This window comes from Leopardus geoffroyi, chromosome B1 (assembly GCF_018350155.1).
Source record: "Leopardus geoffroyi isolate Oge1 chromosome B1, O.geoffroyi_Oge1_pat1.0, whole genome shotgun sequence".
Lineage (NCBI taxonomy): Eukaryota > Metazoa > Chordata > Mammalia > Carnivora > Felidae > Leopardus > Leopardus geoffroyi.
The window spans coordinates 201,215,996-201,233,456 of record NC_059327.1 but is presented as its reverse complement, the minus strand read 5'-3'; the positions used below and the strand labels follow the sequence as shown (position 1 = coordinate 201,233,456).

At 58.9% G+C, this 17,461-nt stretch overlaps 1 protein-coding gene across 1 annotated transcript; it reads right to left on the bottom strand.

Annotated features, from left to right (window-relative positions):
• Positions 1-1,257: 1,257 nt before the first annotated feature.
• LOC123596209 (S100 calcium binding protein P) lies at positions 1,258-4,639 on the bottom strand. The gene is made up of 2 exons (XM_045474626.1): positions 4,419-4,639; positions 1,258-1,542 (listed from the first exon to the last, which is right to left on the bottom strand). The coding sequence occupies exons 1-2, from the start codon at positions 4,554-4,556 to the stop codon at positions 1,393-1,395; spliced, it is 288 nt and encodes a 95-aa protein (XP_045330582.1). The 5' UTR covers positions 4,557-4,639; the 3' UTR covers positions 1,258-1,392.
• Positions 4,640-17,461: the final 12,822 nt, after the last annotated feature.

Below are 17,461 nucleotides of genomic sequence, written 5' to 3'. Positions count from 1 at the left end.
GTGGGGACAAGGAGGGCCGGGGACCTTGCGGGCCAGCAGAGGAGCCCCAGGCGCACGGGAAGGAAGCGGCCAGCTGCTGTTTTCATCCCCCAGCAGTGGGGTTTTCAGCTGGAACGCGTGGGAACCATCGCGGTGAGGACTCAGAGAAGACCCCTCCCTCCAGGCTTTCAGGGTGTCAGGACGGGGGAGGCCCGGAGGGCCAGGCTCAGGCTGCGAGGCTGGAAACCTCTCCTACGACCTTGCCGCACAGGGGGGTGTTCTTCCCGGTTCCCCCTCTCTGCGTCTGGGGTGGGGGCAGAGTCTGGACCCGGGTCAGGGGCCTGCACCCCAGCTATCTGCGAGGGCGGGGATCGAGGGTTCTGGTATCTGCAGCTTCCGGGGGAGCCCTGCCCCCGCCGCGGGTGACTGATCATTCCCAGGACAAATCCAATTTGTGACTCACTTGTGAAGCAGCAGGAAGAAATCTGATTCCAGCCCTCCACCCCCCCCCCCCATCGTCCCATTAGCTTGACTTTCCATGCTTTCAGTGGTGTATCCGCCCCCATCTAACCTGATGGGGCTCCCCTCTTACAAAACCTGTGCCCTGCTCGCCCTGGCGAGGGGTAAACCACGCCTCCTGCCGGTGTGTCCCCGGCCAGGCTCCGGACACCATCTCTGCTCCGGTGGACACGTCCTCAAACATAAGGGGAGGCTTCAACTGCTGGGTATTCAGAAGGCGACCGGAAGTCTCCAAACCAGGGCAAACGACTGACCTAACACCCCTGCCCTCACCTGAGTCATGCGGGTTGCTTTGCTTCATGAAGACAGTTTCCTAAAACTGGAAACGCTGGCGCGTGGGCCCTTGTTCTCTGGCCCTTGATCCCTGCCCGTCACCGTTTCTTCTCTAAGTGTGTTTTCCTGTCTGTGTGGCGCAAGCATGTACATTAAAAAGATGGGGCTTGGAAACGGGGGTGGAGACACGGAGGGGCCAGGGTTTGGTGAGCAGCTGTCTGACGACTGGACCGATGGATGTGTGTCCCGTGAACCTCCGTGGATCCAGGACAGGGGGACGCTCACTTTGGGCCCAGGAAGCCACAGAAGCAGGGACGGTGCCTCGGCCAGCCTCAGCCGCGGGAAAGTGGCCCCTGAACCAACCCTTACCCTGTGTCTGTCCATCTCCCCGCAGGCCAGGAGCACTGAGTGACCCATTAGAAAACGTGTGTTGGGGGTGGGGGCGCTGAGGGCGGAAGGAAATCATCCACTTGAGGGAGACAGGCTCGTGTCACAAGCATTTTACTGATCAGAGGGTCGGGGGCAGGCCGGGCCCAGGGAAGCAATCACCCCCAGGGTTCTGGAAGCTGGGGGCGGGTCCGGAGCCCCCCCCCCCCCACAGGGATCTGGGTCTGCAGGGCGTCAGTGGAGCCCCGCCTGCTCAAAGTACTTGTGGCAGGCGGCTGTGAGAGCGGCCACGAACACCATGAACTCGTTGAAATCCACCTCGGCGTCTCCGTTGGCGTCCAGGTCCTTGAGCAGTTTGTCCACGGCGTCCCTGTCCCTTTTATTCTGGAGACAGAGGCCCGGGGTCAGCGCAGAGGGCCCTCGGCCAAGCGCTGGGGCTGGGCGTTAGGGGCGGTGGGGGGGGGGGACATCCGAGTCACCGAGTCGCCGGGCTCTAGGAAGCTCTGAACTGCCTGAAGGTGTGTGCCGGCTCGAACTAACGCACTAACTCACGCTTTCTTTGTTTTAGGCCGAATTTGAATTGCACTGTGCTGTTCAGGCGCGCGCGTTCGTGAAGTTTTGCAGGGGGTCGTCTTTGGATTGGTTAAGATGCCCTAGGGTGGTGACTATTCCCAGGAAACGCAGCCACTCGCGCGCCACCCCTGCACGTCGCCTGCTTTGCAAGGTCACCTCACTGAACCGCGTCTGGTCCACGCACCCAGCACCCGTCTGGTGCCGCGCGAGCCTCGGCTCCTCACCCCCAACGGCTGGCGGCGGCACCAGCCCGGGCTCCAGGCGGGGAGGAGGAGGAGGAGGGCCCAGGGCACCCGGGGGAAGGGACACACCCAGGCTGCGTCCCCCCAGGGGTCTGGAAGTGTCCGCCCACCTGACGGCGGAGGCCCGGCCGCACCCCGTGCAGGGCTGAGACCCAGCGGCAGGGGGCGCTGCAGCCGCCGAGTTCCCGGGGGAACTCGAGCGGGTGCGTCCCCGCGGCGCAGTGCCCCCAGCCGCCCACGCTGAGCTCCCCAAGTTTGCGGCCGACAGCCCAGGATTGCAGCTCCGGGGGGCTTCGGCATCAGCTGGAGGCCTGCCGTATTGAGGGCCCTGAGCCCCTGCTTTGGCCAAGTGCCTCGGCAGGAGGTTGAGAATCCCGGGCTGGGCCACTGGTTCTCAAGTTGTGTTCCCCGGACCACCTGCGTCCGCCCCTCCCGCAACCCCCAGGCTTTGGTCTCAAAATCCGCATGGGTTAGACTCCTAAACTTGGTTGGTTATCAGAACATCTGCACCCACGCCCAGTGCCCCGTGGGCGGGCTATTCCGTGAGCCTCGGGGTTTGAGGCTGTTTGCTGTAATATTAAATTCGAAAAGAAATTAAATTGCATATGTTAGACTTTCATTCACATCAACTTTCCATGGGGAAAAGGCTGATGGAAGAGGGGAGAGGGGTGTGTTGGGGGCTTCCTTGCCTCCACAATTCTGTATTCTTACATTTTCGACCACAAACACATATTTATAATAGACAAAAACAGATGAACTTCATTTAAAATATATATATATCCTCACTGCATTTACATACTGAAACGCTCAGTGTGTTTGAAGACTGAAAATCTCAGGCTTCCATTTTTAGGAACCAGCCCAGTGTTAGAGCCCTTAGAAGGCGGGTAGGGGGGAGTTCAGTGGGGTGAAGGGGGAGGAGGGGAGAAGAAGGGGAGCTGGAGGGGAGCAGAGAGGACGAGGATCCCTGTGGAAAGGGAAAGGAAGAGGAGGGGAGGGAGTGGGGGAGAGAGGGAGGGGAAGGAGGAAGAGGAAGGGAGGGGGAGGGGGAGAAGGGAGGGCGAATGAGGAGAAAGAAGTAGGAGGAAGGGAAGGAGAGGGAGGAAGGAGGATGGTGGGAGAGTGGGGAAGGGGAGGGAGAGGCTGGGAAGGGGGGTAGGGAAGGAGGAATAAGGAGGGAGACAGGAGAGAGTGTGAGGAGAGGAGGGGAGGGAGGAGGAGGGGAGGAGGGAAGAGAAGGCAGCCGGAGGGTACAGAGCAGGGAGGAGGAGGGGAGAGGGGGGAGGAGGAGGGGAGGGAGGAGGAGGGGAGAGGGGGGAGGAGGAGGGGAGAAGGAGGGAAGAGAAAGCAGCTGGAGGGTTCAGAGCAGGGAGGAGGAGTGGAGAGGGGGGGAGGAGGAGGGGAGAAGGAGGGAAGAGAGGGCAGCCGGAGGGTACAGAGCAGGGAGGAGGAGTGGAGAGGGGGGAGGAGGAGGGGAGGGAGGAGGAGGGGAGAAGGAGGGAAGAGAAAGCAGCCGGAAGGTTCAGAGCAGGGAGGAGGAGTGGAGAGGGGGGAGGAAGAGGGGAGAAGGAGGGAAGAGAAGGCAGTCGGAGGGTACAGAGCAGGGAGGAGGAGTGGAGAGGGGGGAGGAGGAGGGGAGGGAGGAGGAGGGGAGAGGGGGGAGGAGGAGGGGAGAAGGAGGGAAGAGAAGGCAGCCGGAGGGTACAGAGCAGGGAGGAGGAGTGGAGAGGGGGGAGGAGGAGGGGAGGGAGGAGGAGGGGAGAGGGGGGAGGAGGAGGGGAGAAGGAGGGAAGAGAAGGCAGCCGGAGGGTTCAGAGCAGGGAGGAGGAGTGGAGAGGGGGAGGGAGGAGGGGGAGGGGAGCCGGAAGGGGGGAGGCAGAGGAGGGCAGGCCCCGGGTTTACGGGTCCCTGGGGAGGCCCCCTGGGGTGGATCCAGGCCCAGCGGCTCTGGGCAGACATAGCCCACAGCAGAGTGAGACCAGCTGCCGTCTGCACCCTGTCAGCCCCACTGACACCAGGCAGCATGTGGCCCAGCAGACAGTGCAGCAGGGGTGTTTGTGGCCCGCAGCCTCGGAGGGGTGCAGCTGTGAGGGACCAGCAAACGCAGCCTCACAGATGGCCCTGGATTCCCCCACCGCCCCCCCCCCACCACCACTCAGGTTCAGGTTTGCATCCCTCGCTCTCCCACTTGCCCCCCCCTCCCCTGCTGAGAAAGAATCCTGGTGCTAAGTGAATTGTGACTCTAACTCCTAACTCTGGTTTTAAGGATTGACCTGGCTGCACTGGCTCCCGGCTCCCGTTCCCACAGCTCTGGAGGCCTCAGCCCCTAGGGCAGCTGATCCTTTCCTGGACGGGTAGCCTCCCCCTGCCCCCCTGCCGGCCGCTCCGGGCACCCCCTCGGCCCTCCCCGGGCGGTGGCCCCCACCGCCCGCGCCCCTGGGCGCTCACCTGCAGGAAGCCAGGGAGCTCCTTCTCCATGAGCGTCTTCAGCTCCCCCTTGGTCAGGCTCTGCTTGCTGCCCTCGGCCCCCGCGTACCGGGCAAAGACGTCAATAATCATGCCCATGGCCGTCTCCAGTTCCGTCATGGTGCTGGATGCGGACCCACCGTCCTGCCGGGAGCTGGCTCGGCCGAGGAAATGTCCCACCGGAGGCTTGTAGGCGCCTTATAAGGCCCAGCCTCATATTGACACACAGGGTGGGCCAAACAGGGCTGGACGGTCTGCAGGCCCTGCCCCTCCCCCCTCGGCATTGCTCAGTCCCTGAAATGCACTGTCGACACTTCCCGAAACCTCGCCCGGCCCACACCCGTGGTGCACCCACATTTTCCCGTGCTTCCCTTGTCTTGGGGTCATTCATCACTGATTCGCCGACACCAGGGTCGGGGGACAGTAAGCGGGGGCCTGGTGGGCGTTTGTTGAGAAAGGGATGTGTGGACCGGTCCTGTCCGGTCCTCGGGCCCCTGTGCACATGGACTTGAGGGGGACCTGCACGCCGTGGGCCAGCGTCAGGGAGGCTGTCTGAGTGAACGTGGGACGCAGCACGGTTTTGCTCCCGTAGCGCTTAGCAGAACTCCAGCCAGGACCAGCTCACCCCTCGGTCCCGCTCCCCAAAGCCGCAGCTGGAGGAGTGAGGCAGGCAGACGCATCCAGGCCACACCGCTAGATGAAGGGCCCACCCTGCCCGGCCCCTCAGCCCCCCTGTCTGCTCCTGCTTCCTCCTGCCACCTGGCTAGGGGGCCCCGGGGGCACCGTGTGCTTTCCAGACCTGAAATGCTAAGCCCGTGTCTCCCGATGGCCTCACAGTCTATCGGAACCTCAAGGGCCTGTGGCAGATGCGACAGAGCCCCACAGAGCCGAGCCAGAGCTCCATGAGCACCAGCCGCCTTTCCCTCGGTCCCCAGGGGTGGCACTTTGGGGGCCCGGCTGCCTGGCCTGGATGCCAGATACCGAGGGAACCCCAGGGTGGTGGGAGGTGAAGCCGGCTCCACACTCAGCCCCAGCCTGGCGCCCTCCAGGAGCAGCAGCGGGTCCTAGGACAGTCCCTCCTCCTTTCCCAGGACCCTGCAGGGGAGGCTTAGCAAGGCCCCCGAAGGCGGGCTCATGCTGTGCTGGCCAAGTCCCTCTTAGGGTGAGACTCCAGGTCCCTGTCTCCTGGGGCCTCACCAGCATGACGAAAGGGTGTCAGAGGTCCCGTCATGACACTTGTTGAAAGGGAAGGAAGAGGGGCGCCTGGGTGGCGCAGTCGGTTAAGCGTCCGACTTCAGCCAGGTCACGATCTCGCGGTCCGTGAGTTCGAGCCCCGCGTCGGGCTCTGGGCTGATGGCTCAGAGCCTGGAGCCTGCTTCCAATTCTGTGTCTCCCTCTCTCTCTGCCCCTCCCCCGTTCAAGCTCTGTCTCTCTCTGTCTCAAAAATGAATAAAACATTAAAAAAAAAAAAGATTTAAAAAAAAAAAAAAAAAAAAAAGAAAGGGAAGGAAGAGTGTTCAGGGATGTCACAACAGGGTTTGGGACTATTGCAAGGAGAGGGGACTGGCTCAACTCCCAACACAGCAGAGCCGGCTGGGGAGCAGAGGGTGGGCATCAGGGGGTGGGAAATTACTAAGAGGAGGCAGACAGGGTTGGGGGATTCTGACTGAAAGTAGGCCAAGGGCTTACCCTCCAAACCGGGGGTGGGGGGGCGGTGGTGAGGGGTGGAGAATTTGGTCAGACATCAAGGCTGGGGAGGTGACTTCCAGATTCTTGCTACAGCTGGGCTGGGCGGGCAGAAGACAGACGGGCCCAAGGAGGGGGCAGGTGCAGAGGAGCCTGAAGGCGGGTCAAGGGGAGTCTGCCAGACCCCGGGGTGAAGACCCGGCTGGGGGCCAGCAGGGGCTGGCCAGCATTATCTAGGACACGGCAGAGGATGCTTCTCCTCCCCCACCCCGATAATTTAGTGAGGAGTGTGTGGGTTTTTTCCAATGTTTTGTTTTCAAACTTGTTGCAAAAGTCAAAGCAAGGCCAAAGACCTCTCCTGATGGAGATCTTTGTAAAAACATTTTTTTAAGGTTTATTTCTGAGAGAGACATACACACACACACACACAGAGTGTGTGAGGGGGAGGGGCAGAGACGGAGGGAGACACAGGCTCTGAAGCGGGCTTCAGGCTCTGAGCTGTCAGCACAGAGCCCGACGCGGGGCTCGAACTCACACACAATGAGACGGTGACCTGAGCTGAAGTCAGACACTTAACCGACTGAGCCACCCAGGCACCCCATCTTTGTGGGGATTTTTTAAAAGCAGTTAGATGATCACCGTCAGAGTAAACGCAGAAAAGAAGGCCCAGCGGAAGTCACTGACCGCCTCCGACAGCCGACCACGCAGGAGGTAACATGGGGTCATGTGACTTTTTTTTTTTTTTACATTTATTCATTTTGTTTTTCAATGTTTATTTATTTATTTTTTTTTTTTTGGGACAGAGAGAGACAGAGCATGAACGGGGGAGGGGCAGAGAGAGAGGGAGACACAGAATCGGAAACAGGCTCCAGGCTCTGAGCCATCAGCCCAGAGCCTGACGCGGGGCTCGAACTCACAGACCGCGAGATCGTGACCTGGCTGAAGTTGGACGCTTAACCGACTGCGCCACCCAGGCGCCCCACATTTATTCATTTTTGAGAGACAGAGAGAGACAGAGCACAAGCGGAGGAGGGGCAGAGAGAGAGAAAGGGAGACACGGAATCCGAAGCAGGCTCCAGGCTCCGAGCTAGAGCCCGACGCGGGGCTCGAACCCACAAACCGCGAGATCATGACCTGAGCCGAAGTCGGACGCTCAACCGCCTGAGCCACCCAGGCGCCCCTTGTGACTAACTTTCCGGATAGGTCTCAACTCTTAACATTTTAACAGCAACTGCTGTTACAAAGAAAACCACAGGCCCGAGTGGTGTCACTTGGGCCGAGTCCCCAAACTGGACCTCCGTACCTGATCTAGCTGCAGCTCTGGCCTCCCCCAGGAATGCAACCTGACCAACGGGTCAGAATTATCTGATCAGCCCAGTGAAGTAGCTGGCCTCAGCCCCTTACCCCCAAAGACAGATGGTCTGCAGGAGATTCCCTGATTCCCTACCTCCCTACCCAGGGAAAGTGTGCTGGCCCGCAAGGTCCTTTTGCTGATAACCTCTCACAGCCCCCTTTCCTGTAAAAACCTTCCATTTTGTACCCCTCCTGGAAGCTCCCCTCTACTTGCCATCTGGGGTACTGTCCAGTTCCTGAATCCCTTAACAAAGCCAACGAGCCCTTCAAGTGTACTAGGTTGAATTTTGCTTTTTAACACTACATTTGTCTGCAAAGCTAGTTTCTTCCCGAAAGGAGATGGCGAATTGCATCACGCATAAAAACCTTTCTGTCCCCGAGCAGGTCCGGGGTGATCTTTCGTCCCACCCTCCAGACCTGGGCGCCCCGCGGTCGCTGGTGCCCCTTTACAGCATGGAGATTCTGTGGGGTCCCCGGGTAACAGGAGCGTCAGGGGTCACAGGATCTGGGAGACTGTGGTCTTCGCGGGCCAGCCTGCCGGGAAGGGACCAGCGTGGCTCTTCGGAGGAGGCTGAGCTGGGAGAGAAAAGTGCTCCCTTCTCAGCACAAATGCCCCCTCGCATTATGCTCCCCGGAATGGAATCGCCTACCAGGCTGAGCCAGCCCTCTGCGTGTGGGCCCTCCCCCACACCCAGCACAGCATGCAGGGCAAACAGGAACCACAGAAAGACAAAGACCCGGGAGGCCCTGCCCAAGAGACAAAAGGCTGCCTGCCCACTAGGAGCCCAGAGTGTCGCCCACTTCTGAGGGGGACGGGCTGCCAGGAAATGTCTCCTGTGGGTCCGGGCCCTGGGTGGGGTCAGGGCTTTCGGGGAAAGGCACGTGCGCAGTGGGGCAGGTGAGGCGTGGCCTGCCATGGGAACAGCTCGGCAGGCTCTGGGGTCCGGGTCACTGGGAGGAGGACATCTATGCTCAGCAAACATGACCCAAGGCCCCTTGCGTGTGGCCCAGGTCGGCACAGACCCATCAGGCACAGGCCCCAAGCCATGTTGGTGCGGCCAGTTCTGAGTCACCCAGGCCCCTGCACGGGGTTGGGGGTGCAGGCCCTGACCTCTGGGGTGCCCGGCCAGAGACAGGCTCACGAGGGCGAGGAGGGAGAGCAGAGGGGCACGGAGGCCCTGGGCCAGGGCAGCACCTTCAGGGTGAAGGGAGGTCTGCGGTGGGGGGTGGGCGTGGAGAGCCAGACCCTCGGAACAGGGGGCAAAGGGGCACAGCGAAGGAACAGAGGCACAAAGAATGCCGCTTTGGAGGGGGGAAATTGGAGTGGGCTGAAGAGAACGGGCCCAGAGCAGGAAAGGCCCTGCAGGCCGGCCTCACTGGGACCTGGTCCCAGAAACCGGGTCCTCATAGCCCTGATGGCACAGTAGAGCTCCTGGGGGACTTTAAACGCCAGCTGTCAGGGTCCCCCCCCCCCCCCCCCCCCCCAGAGCTGCAATTTCATTGGGCTGCACTGCCCCAAAGCTTCCCAGGTGACCCTGCTGTGCGGCCAGGTGGAGACCAGATGGGCTGGAGGGTTTGCAGCCGGAAAGAGACAGGTCAGATTTTCCTTTTAGGTGAACCCAGCAGCTGGTAGGAGCTTCAGATAAGGAGGGTGAGAATGGAGGCAGGGAGGCCAGGGCGAAGGCTGCGGGGTAAGGAGCCCTCCGGCCCTGAAAGTTCAGGGGTCCTATAGTCACTGCCCAAAGGACATCTGGGAGCTGGGGGAGGCCTCAACAGGGGGAAGAAAAGAGAAGGAAGAGGAGGGGGCCGCAGCATCTGATCCACGCTTTGCAGAAGGGGAAACTGAGGCTCAGAGTGAGGACGTGGGTGAGCAGTCCAGGCTCCTCTCCACTCTCACTGCACAAACCGGTTTGATCCTCAGTAACGTAGCAGACAAATATTTGCCCAGGGAGGAGGCTGAGAGAGTTGAGGAAATGAGCTTCTCAGGAATAAGCTGAATGTCAGGGGTCATGCATGTACCATGTAGCTGTGAGGGCAGAGGCGCTGTCTTTGCCCCGGGCACAGGACTCCTGGGAAGGTGGCAGTGAGCCGTGGGCCCCCGAGCAGCCACCTGCAAACCTTTCTCCAGTCTCCCCTGGTCTTCCCTCTGAAAGCTGGAAGTGACATCCGGAGAAGCAGCAGCCACGTTGCCACCATGTGGATGAGGCCATGATGGATTCTTGTGGCTCATGACTGGAAGCATTCCCAACTGGCTGTGTTAGCTTTCTGGGGCTGCTGTAATCCATGACCACAAACTAGGTGCTGAGAATACCGGAAATGGGTATTCCCACAGTTCTGCAAGTCCAAACTCACGCTGTCAGCAGGGCTGGTTTCTTCCTGGGGCCTCAGAGGGAGACTGTTCCCTGCCTCTCTCTTAGCTTCCGGTGACTGCCTGAAGTCCTCGGGATCCCTGGGCTTGCAGGCCGCTTACCTCCAATTTCTGCCTATGTGGACGCTGCCGAAGGGCCTCGACGGAGAGAAAAAGGCCCACCCTCACTGTCATCTCTGATGCCCTACAGCCCCCGACGCAGGGGCTCAGGGCCTCCTCCAGAGCCACACCTTAGGAAACTTTGCGGAGTTTTCTTCTGCGAGTCAAGACTTGCAGGTGATAGGGATCAAAAGAGCCGTGACCGTTTGGGCTGCTCAGAGTAAAATCCAGGCTGGCTGAGGTAAAGGGGGCTCAAGACACCTTTCTACATATTTAACCCCCTGCCTGGCTGACTCTCACATGTTCACGTCCTTCCAGTGTCTGTCTCATGGGATCCCCGACACTAGCCTCAATTCTGCCCCATGATCTGCCTTTTAAGCAGAAGCACAGGGGATGCTGGGAAGAGTGGTGGCAGGAACCTGTCTCCTGTCCCTGGGCGCCTGGGGCCTACCTGGCCTTAGCCCCGCTGGGCAGCTGACACGCTGAGTGACTGGCGCGTCCCTTTGCCCCTGTAGGACGACTTTCCTCACCTGTAAAATGAACGGTTCAGATTAGACCCGCTCCAGGACTCTGAACTCCTGAGTCCCACCTTTTCAAGGTGCCCATTATCCTTGGGGTGCACAGGGTGTGCTGGGTGTTCTGGAACAACCAGGGTCTTAAAAATATTCCGATTTAGGTCGAGAAGCTCACAGAAAATTTCGAGCTAAAGCAGGAGCCTCGCAGTGACCTGTGGTTTTCCATCTCCCGGGCCCTTTTGTCCGGTTCCTGCAAGACGGTCCTTGCCGCCCCGCTAGCCGGCCGTGGGACCTGGCTTCCTGACCTGTGTGAGTGTGGCTCGTCCCCTCCCCTAGGTGGGTCTTGTGTGAGTACAGGGCAGGGCTGATCTCGAGAACACAGAGGAAGAGGAGCTGAGAGGCTGTGGCCTCACTGAAGCCACTGTGATGCTTGAAGTCAGCTCGTCCCACACTTGCAGGCTGCCTGTCCCCCAAACTCCGCTTCCCAGCCCCGCCAGGGCCGAGCGTCAGGCTCTGGGCCGAATTCTCTGATGGGGGGCGGGGGAGCCGGTGCGCGGGTCGACAGGGTTGGGTTTGAGTCTGGCTCTGCCGCGTACTGGTGGGGGACCTCTGGGAGCTCAGTTTTCCCCTCGAGATGAAGCGTAACCCGAGGGTTGTGATGGGGAGGGACAGGTTGCCCGTTGACGGCTGCAACGGGCGATGTTAGGTGTCAGCCTGGCTGGACGACGGGGTCCAGCGCCAGTCTGGGTGTTGCTGCAAAGATACTGCTCGGTGGACTTGCAGGGAGGCAGGTGACCCGCCATGTGGGTGGGCCTCACCCAAACAGCGGGCGTCCTCAAGAGAAAAGACCGAGGTTTCCAGGACAGCAAGGGACAGGAAGGAATTCTACTCAAGACCGCAGAACAGAAGCGCTGCCCGTTTCCAGCTTGCAGAAAGTGGGCTCAAGACGGACATCGACGCTGCTCTCAATCTCCAGCCTGCGGGCCGGCCCCGCGATTTTACACTTGCCGAGTGCCCACAATTGTGTGAGCCAATGTCCTACGGCTCTGTTCCTAACTCGGAAACCCCACCGGGCACACATTCCTGCGAGAGCTGGGCAGCCAAGCTCCCCTTCCTTGCCCGACACTCGGACTTCTGCGCACTCCGGCGATTTGAGTTTTCCCAGGCGCTGGCCCGCTCCGGGTTCGGCTCAGCAAACACGCGGAGAGGAGAACCCTTTGGTGGCACTGGGCTCGCGGCTGTCAGCGCGGAGCCCGCTTCAGATCCCCTCTCCCTGCCCCTCTCCCACTCGCTCCCTCTCTCTCTCTCAAAAATAGACCTTAAAACTTTTTATTTTGTATTTACGATTTTAGTATTATTTTGCTTTTTAAATCTAGGGAAGTATAAAAGAACCAAAATAACGGACCCTGCCCTTCCCACTCGGATAACTTCTGTTGACACAACAGGTGGCTCCTGAGCGGTTTGGGGGCCCAGCGGGACTAGAAGGCACGGGCCAGGACCGAGAACACTTGCCCTGCCCAGCACCCCCGCTCCAAGGGAAGTACTGACAGGTGCTCGTGATTCCTTCCAGAAGTGTCCGCGTGTGCCCCAGCTTCCAGGAATCTGCCCGTGCGGCAGTCTATCTATGTCCTTCCTTTCGGGCTCACGAGCACCATCGTCCACCCTGATCCGCAGGTGCTTTTCCACCCAACCCCTCCCGGCAAGTGCTCAGCGCGGCCTCATCCTTCTCTCCTGGCCCCTTTGGGGACAGCCTCCTTAGCCTCTACCCATCCTTCCAGCCTCCCTCCCATGGCACCGCTCCCACAGGGCTGCCCCACCGGTGGCTTGGGAGCTCCGCAAAGGCTGGGGTAGGGGGCCCAACCCTCCTCTGAGTGTCCAGAGACCAACCCAGGACCCTTTCCTGGAGCTGCGGGGGGTGTCAGGACAGGGATGGAGGTAGGCGGCCAGGAGGCTCCAGGCGGGTATCAGAAGCCAGGGCCGAAGGGGTCAGGGTCAAGGCAAGGGCCGGCATCCTGTCACATCGTGCCACCCGTGACAGGCTCGTGACCCCCACAGCTATGTGAGGAAAGCTGGCCAGTGTCTCCACAGTTAAAAGCGTTCTCCCAGGCGCACGGTCGTCAAGATTTAAACAAACTGTCCTTCTCCCCGCCCTTCCCACCCTCCACCCTTGTGCTCCAGCAGCAAACACCTTGGCCATCTTTCACATCCAAGGACACCACCTTGTGGTCTAGCTTAGATCAGCGCTGCAGTGGAAGGCGTGCTTTGCCCGGGTCTAACCCTGCGCTTTCCCTCTGCTAACCTGCCACCAGGGGGCCTGCATTAATGGACTGAGGCTGAGCGGCTGTGACCAAGACCTCAGGGTCCACCAAGCACAGCTGGGTGTCACCAGGGGCTGTCCGTTTGTGGGAAGGGACAGAACGGATCTGACACATACTACGCGGATGACGGGAGGGCCTCCGCGTCGGTTAGGGGCTGACCCGCATGCCCACCTCGCCACCACAAGGTACCTGCTGGGTGACTTTTGGGGCAGGCACAGCCCGAGTCTGCCGAATGGTGCCGAGGCCTCTGAGCTGTGGGCAGAGGGCCACTCGGGGGCCGGGGGGAAGCGGAGGGGTGGTGAGCTCCCTGGCATCACCAGGGAAGCCAGGTGAGTGGCTGTTCCACCAGAAAGTCACAACTCTGCCATCTTGTGTGGGCTTTTCAGGTCACCGCCCCAGGAGACGTTGGGGACGGGGGCGGGAGGGGGGCGACTCTGGTTCATGGTTCATAAATCCATTACCATCCAACACGGAGCCCCAGAATCAAGTGGGACTGCTCCAGGAGGGAGAGGAACCCAAGAGGCCATGGAGGGGAGGGTGGGGCAGGGCAGGGTGAGCTGTGGGACCAATCGCGACGGGAGTGCCTCAGCAGGGCTGCAGGTCCCCAAGCACGTGGAGTTCAGGCCTCTCAGGGGAAACAGGAAGGGGCTGGGTAAGGGGCATGTGGACCGTGGTTGGAATGTTCCCAAAGGAAATGTTCTAGAAATGGAACGTCAGTGCTGAGGCGCCTCTGGCTGCTGGTTTCAGACAGAACTGCAGGGAAGCCTATGTTAACTCAACCAGAGGCCGGCGGGAAGAGAGAGGCGCGGACTTGCCGTGGGGAGCCAGAGGGGCAAGCTGCTGCCAGGGCCATGCTCGGCCTGCGTCATCTGTCACACAGGTCGGTCCCACCAACAGGCGCCTCTCTCCATGTCACACATCGTCAAAGAAGGAAGAAACCCTCCCTTGAGCCACTGCCCGGTCACATTTCTCTGCTCCACTCCACAGCAGAATTCCTTCAGAGTGCTCTGTGTTTCTCTCTCCATTCTTACTCCCTTTTAGATACGGTGGAATGTTCGCAGTGTTCCAGAGGTCAAGGCTAGGGAACAGCCAAACAAGCAGCATTAAGGAGCTGGGGTTGGGAGACTGCCGAAGCCCGCCCACCCTGTGGTCCTTTCCACTCTATGGTCCTGACCGCGGAGTTGGTTCCAAGAGATACCTGAATTCTCATTACACACCCAGCAAAACCATATTCCAAGAATAAGGACACACAGGGGCGCCTGGGTGGCTCAGTTGGTTAAACGTCCTACTCTGGATTTCAGCTCAGGTCATGATCTCATGGCCTCTGAGTTCAAGCCCTGCGTCGGGCTCTGCGCTGACACTGTGGAGCCTGCGTGGGATTCTCCCTCTCTCAAAAAACAAATGAACAAAAGATTGCATATCCTAGTGTTTAGATCCTTATGTACTTTAGGACAATAGAGATACCATACACTTTAAATTCTGGTAAGCTAATTATGCACGCGCACATTTTGAAGGGGATAATTAAAGGAACAGGAAAAAAGTGTATGAGTTTTAAACCAGTAAAGTGGGGAGAAAAGAATTTAAAAAAACTTACTCCATAGTAAGGCAAGAAAGGAAATGGGAATGTGGAACGGGTCAGAATAAGATGGTAAACCTAAATCTGCATATATTGCAATTACAATAGACGCGCAAGGATGTCATTCTCAAGCCAAAACACAAGAGACTGTCGACCTGGATAAAGAATCCAAAACATACAAAATCAAGACACGCTTATGAAATGTCGAGGCACAGAAAGACTGAAGCGAAAATGATCAAAAATCACAAAGCAAAAGCGAGCTGGGGCGGCTGACCGCAGACCAAAACTAGTGCCGGATGGAGGGTCACCACATGATCCAAGTTCCAACAGGAAGGGAGGACCTTTCTAATCAGTGCCCACTGACACAATTTCAAAGGGCCTGAACAAAGAGCGGACAGAAGTACAGGGACAAACCGACAATCCGCCATCGGAGGGAGTTCAACAGGCCCGAAAGAGGACTGCTGGGTCAGGCAGGGATGTTTCAAGGGACTGAAACAAACACTGAGGCACTCTCCGTCCGTCCCCGAGTGGCGGAGCGGAGGGAACGAAGCTGTGCCCGAGGGAGCTGAGGAATGTGGGTGAACACGCGTGACTCTCGGTGACGCTGAATCAATGACCCGACTGTACAGCCCAGCCCGAGTTCAGGGCGCCTCGGGCTATCCAAGAACTGCATCATGGGTGTCCCCAGATGACCCAGGAGTGGGGGTGGAGGAAGATCAAAGATCATTTGTTCAGTGCCCTTTTCCGGAGAACGTCTCAGGCTTGCGAGGAACCCAGCCGCCCTCTGTCCAATCAGACTCGGTCCAGATACAGGACCCATGTGCATGTCCCAGGGGAGCCGGACCTCCCCGTGAGCTCCCAAAGCCCAGGAGAAGGCCTCCTGACACACACAGGCCTTCAAAGCTCTGCCTCAAGGGCCAGGGCTGAGACTGTCCAAGAGCTGGCTGATTCCTTAGGTGAACTGGAGACAAGGTGAATGTCAAGGCCCCAAGGAAGCTCAAAGACAAGACAGTGCCAAACCATCATCTTACGGTGGCCCAGACAGTCACCTGCCCAGGGTCAGAGAGCCAGTTCCTGAGGGTTCCTGTAGCCCCAGTTTCCTCACCTGAACTACGAGGACAGTAAAATGATCGCTCGAGCTTGTGAAAATCAGATAACGTATGTTAAGTGTCAAATGCCAAGGGGATTCTTCTAATACAGACTTTTGTCTTATCATTCCACACATCCAGGGTCCTGACCCCAGACGGGAGCCATAGGACCCTGGCTGTGGGCTGACAGCGAGAACAGGATCAACGCAGTTTTCACTTTTGAGCTCCTTGAGTTTAGCATTTGACCTATTCCATCCCATTCACGTCTTAGAAACTTTATTCATGAGTACAGAGGTAGTAATACCGATCACCAGCGTTTAGAAAAGGAAACGGACTCCCAAAGAATCCCCATTTCCACCCCCCACCCTCCATGTGACCCTGCCGCACAGTCACCCGCTGTCTGGCCTTAGGGGACAGCCAGGTGAGGGACCTCAGAGGCTGGTGCTTCGAGAGAGGGGGGTGCAGACCCTCAGTCCTCAACCCTGGCAACGCCAGCCCTGCTTGCCTGTGTTCACAGTCCTCCCGGGATCACTCACTGGCCAAGAGCCACAGCACAGCGCACGACTGCCCTTCTAATAAAAGGACCGCAGGCTCAGGGGCCGGTTGGACAGGAAATGGCTAGAACTCCAGGAGTGACAGCGCAAGCAGGCAAAGGAAGTTAAAGGCAGGGAGGTGGGTTCAGTCCTCATTTCCCCTCTGTGCAATCACAATGGTGAGATCCCCGACCTCACTCCACACCCCTGCCTTGTCCATTTTCCACAACCATGTGCCCGTTTCTTAAACTACAAACGTGAAAGTGTTGTTGACCTGCTCAAATCTTTCCACGTCCCGCCGTCACTCTACTTCTCGATTGTTTTCAGCCAACCATGCTTAACTCGACGGCCTTGGGACTCAGAACGCGGTACCTTGACCGGCAGCATAGGCATCACTGGGGAGCTTATTAGAAACTCACCCCCTCCCCCCCCCCCCCCCCCCCCCCCCGCCCAGGTCCTTAACTACAGATTAGAACCTGCATTTTGAGGAGACCCCAAGGGTTCAGCTGCTCGTTAAGTTTGAATAGCCCTGCTGCAGGAGCCCGGCCCGAGCCAGAAGCAGCCCCAACTGTGAGACTTCTTTAGCGAGTGGTAGGTCATTTGAAAATTAGTCACACATTCAAAAATGCTGAGTATTCAGAATATACCAACGTAACCCCTGCTATGGAGTACTGGACGGCACGTCCAGGTGCGGCCTGGAGCACAGACTCCCCAGGGGGAGAAGCATGGACACACACGGTCAAGGTTAAACTCTACAAAAGTCGTACGTGAACCGCTACAACCATGCCCTCTAGCCCCCTCACCGCCTCCCCGTTCCCCGCAAACACCCTCAAACCCTCTCCATCACGTCACATTTCTACCTACTGACAGACTTTTGGGGTCGGTTCCAGGACGCCGGTTCCTTGTGCCCGGACTGCTGTTCAGGCATCTGAGCTCACGCTTCTGGGCCCAAACCAAGACTCGCTTCGTCTGAAAAGTTTTCTCAAGCTCCCGATGCTCAGTGGACTCCCTCTTTAGTGCTCCCACCATACTAAAAACACAGGGTACCTACCCACACCTCCTTGTCTGCCAGACCCAGTTTACACTTGTGGTCCCAAACCACATTATTACTAGGGCCACCTCTCACTTTCAAGACTGCCCCAGTTTTGGCAAATGATACGGCTACATATGGCTACCCTCAACAGGGGCTCAGGCCCCGAACCCCAGAACCACTGCTGGATCCTCGCGCACCCACAGTCCCCTGGTGACATCTTCAGAGCGCGGTCCACATGCCCACCGGCGCCTGCAGCGACCACTCTGCCCCGGGCACCCCCAGCAGTTTGTGGGCTGCCGGCCCACCCTCACCCTTGCTCGCCCAACTGGCAGTTCTCAACCCAGCGGCCAGTGAGTCTCCTCAGACCCGCTCAGATGCTGCTGCTACTCCACGTAGACCTTCAAACCATTTCCACGTCATTTGCACTCAGGGCGATGGGTCCTTCTGACCTTGCCG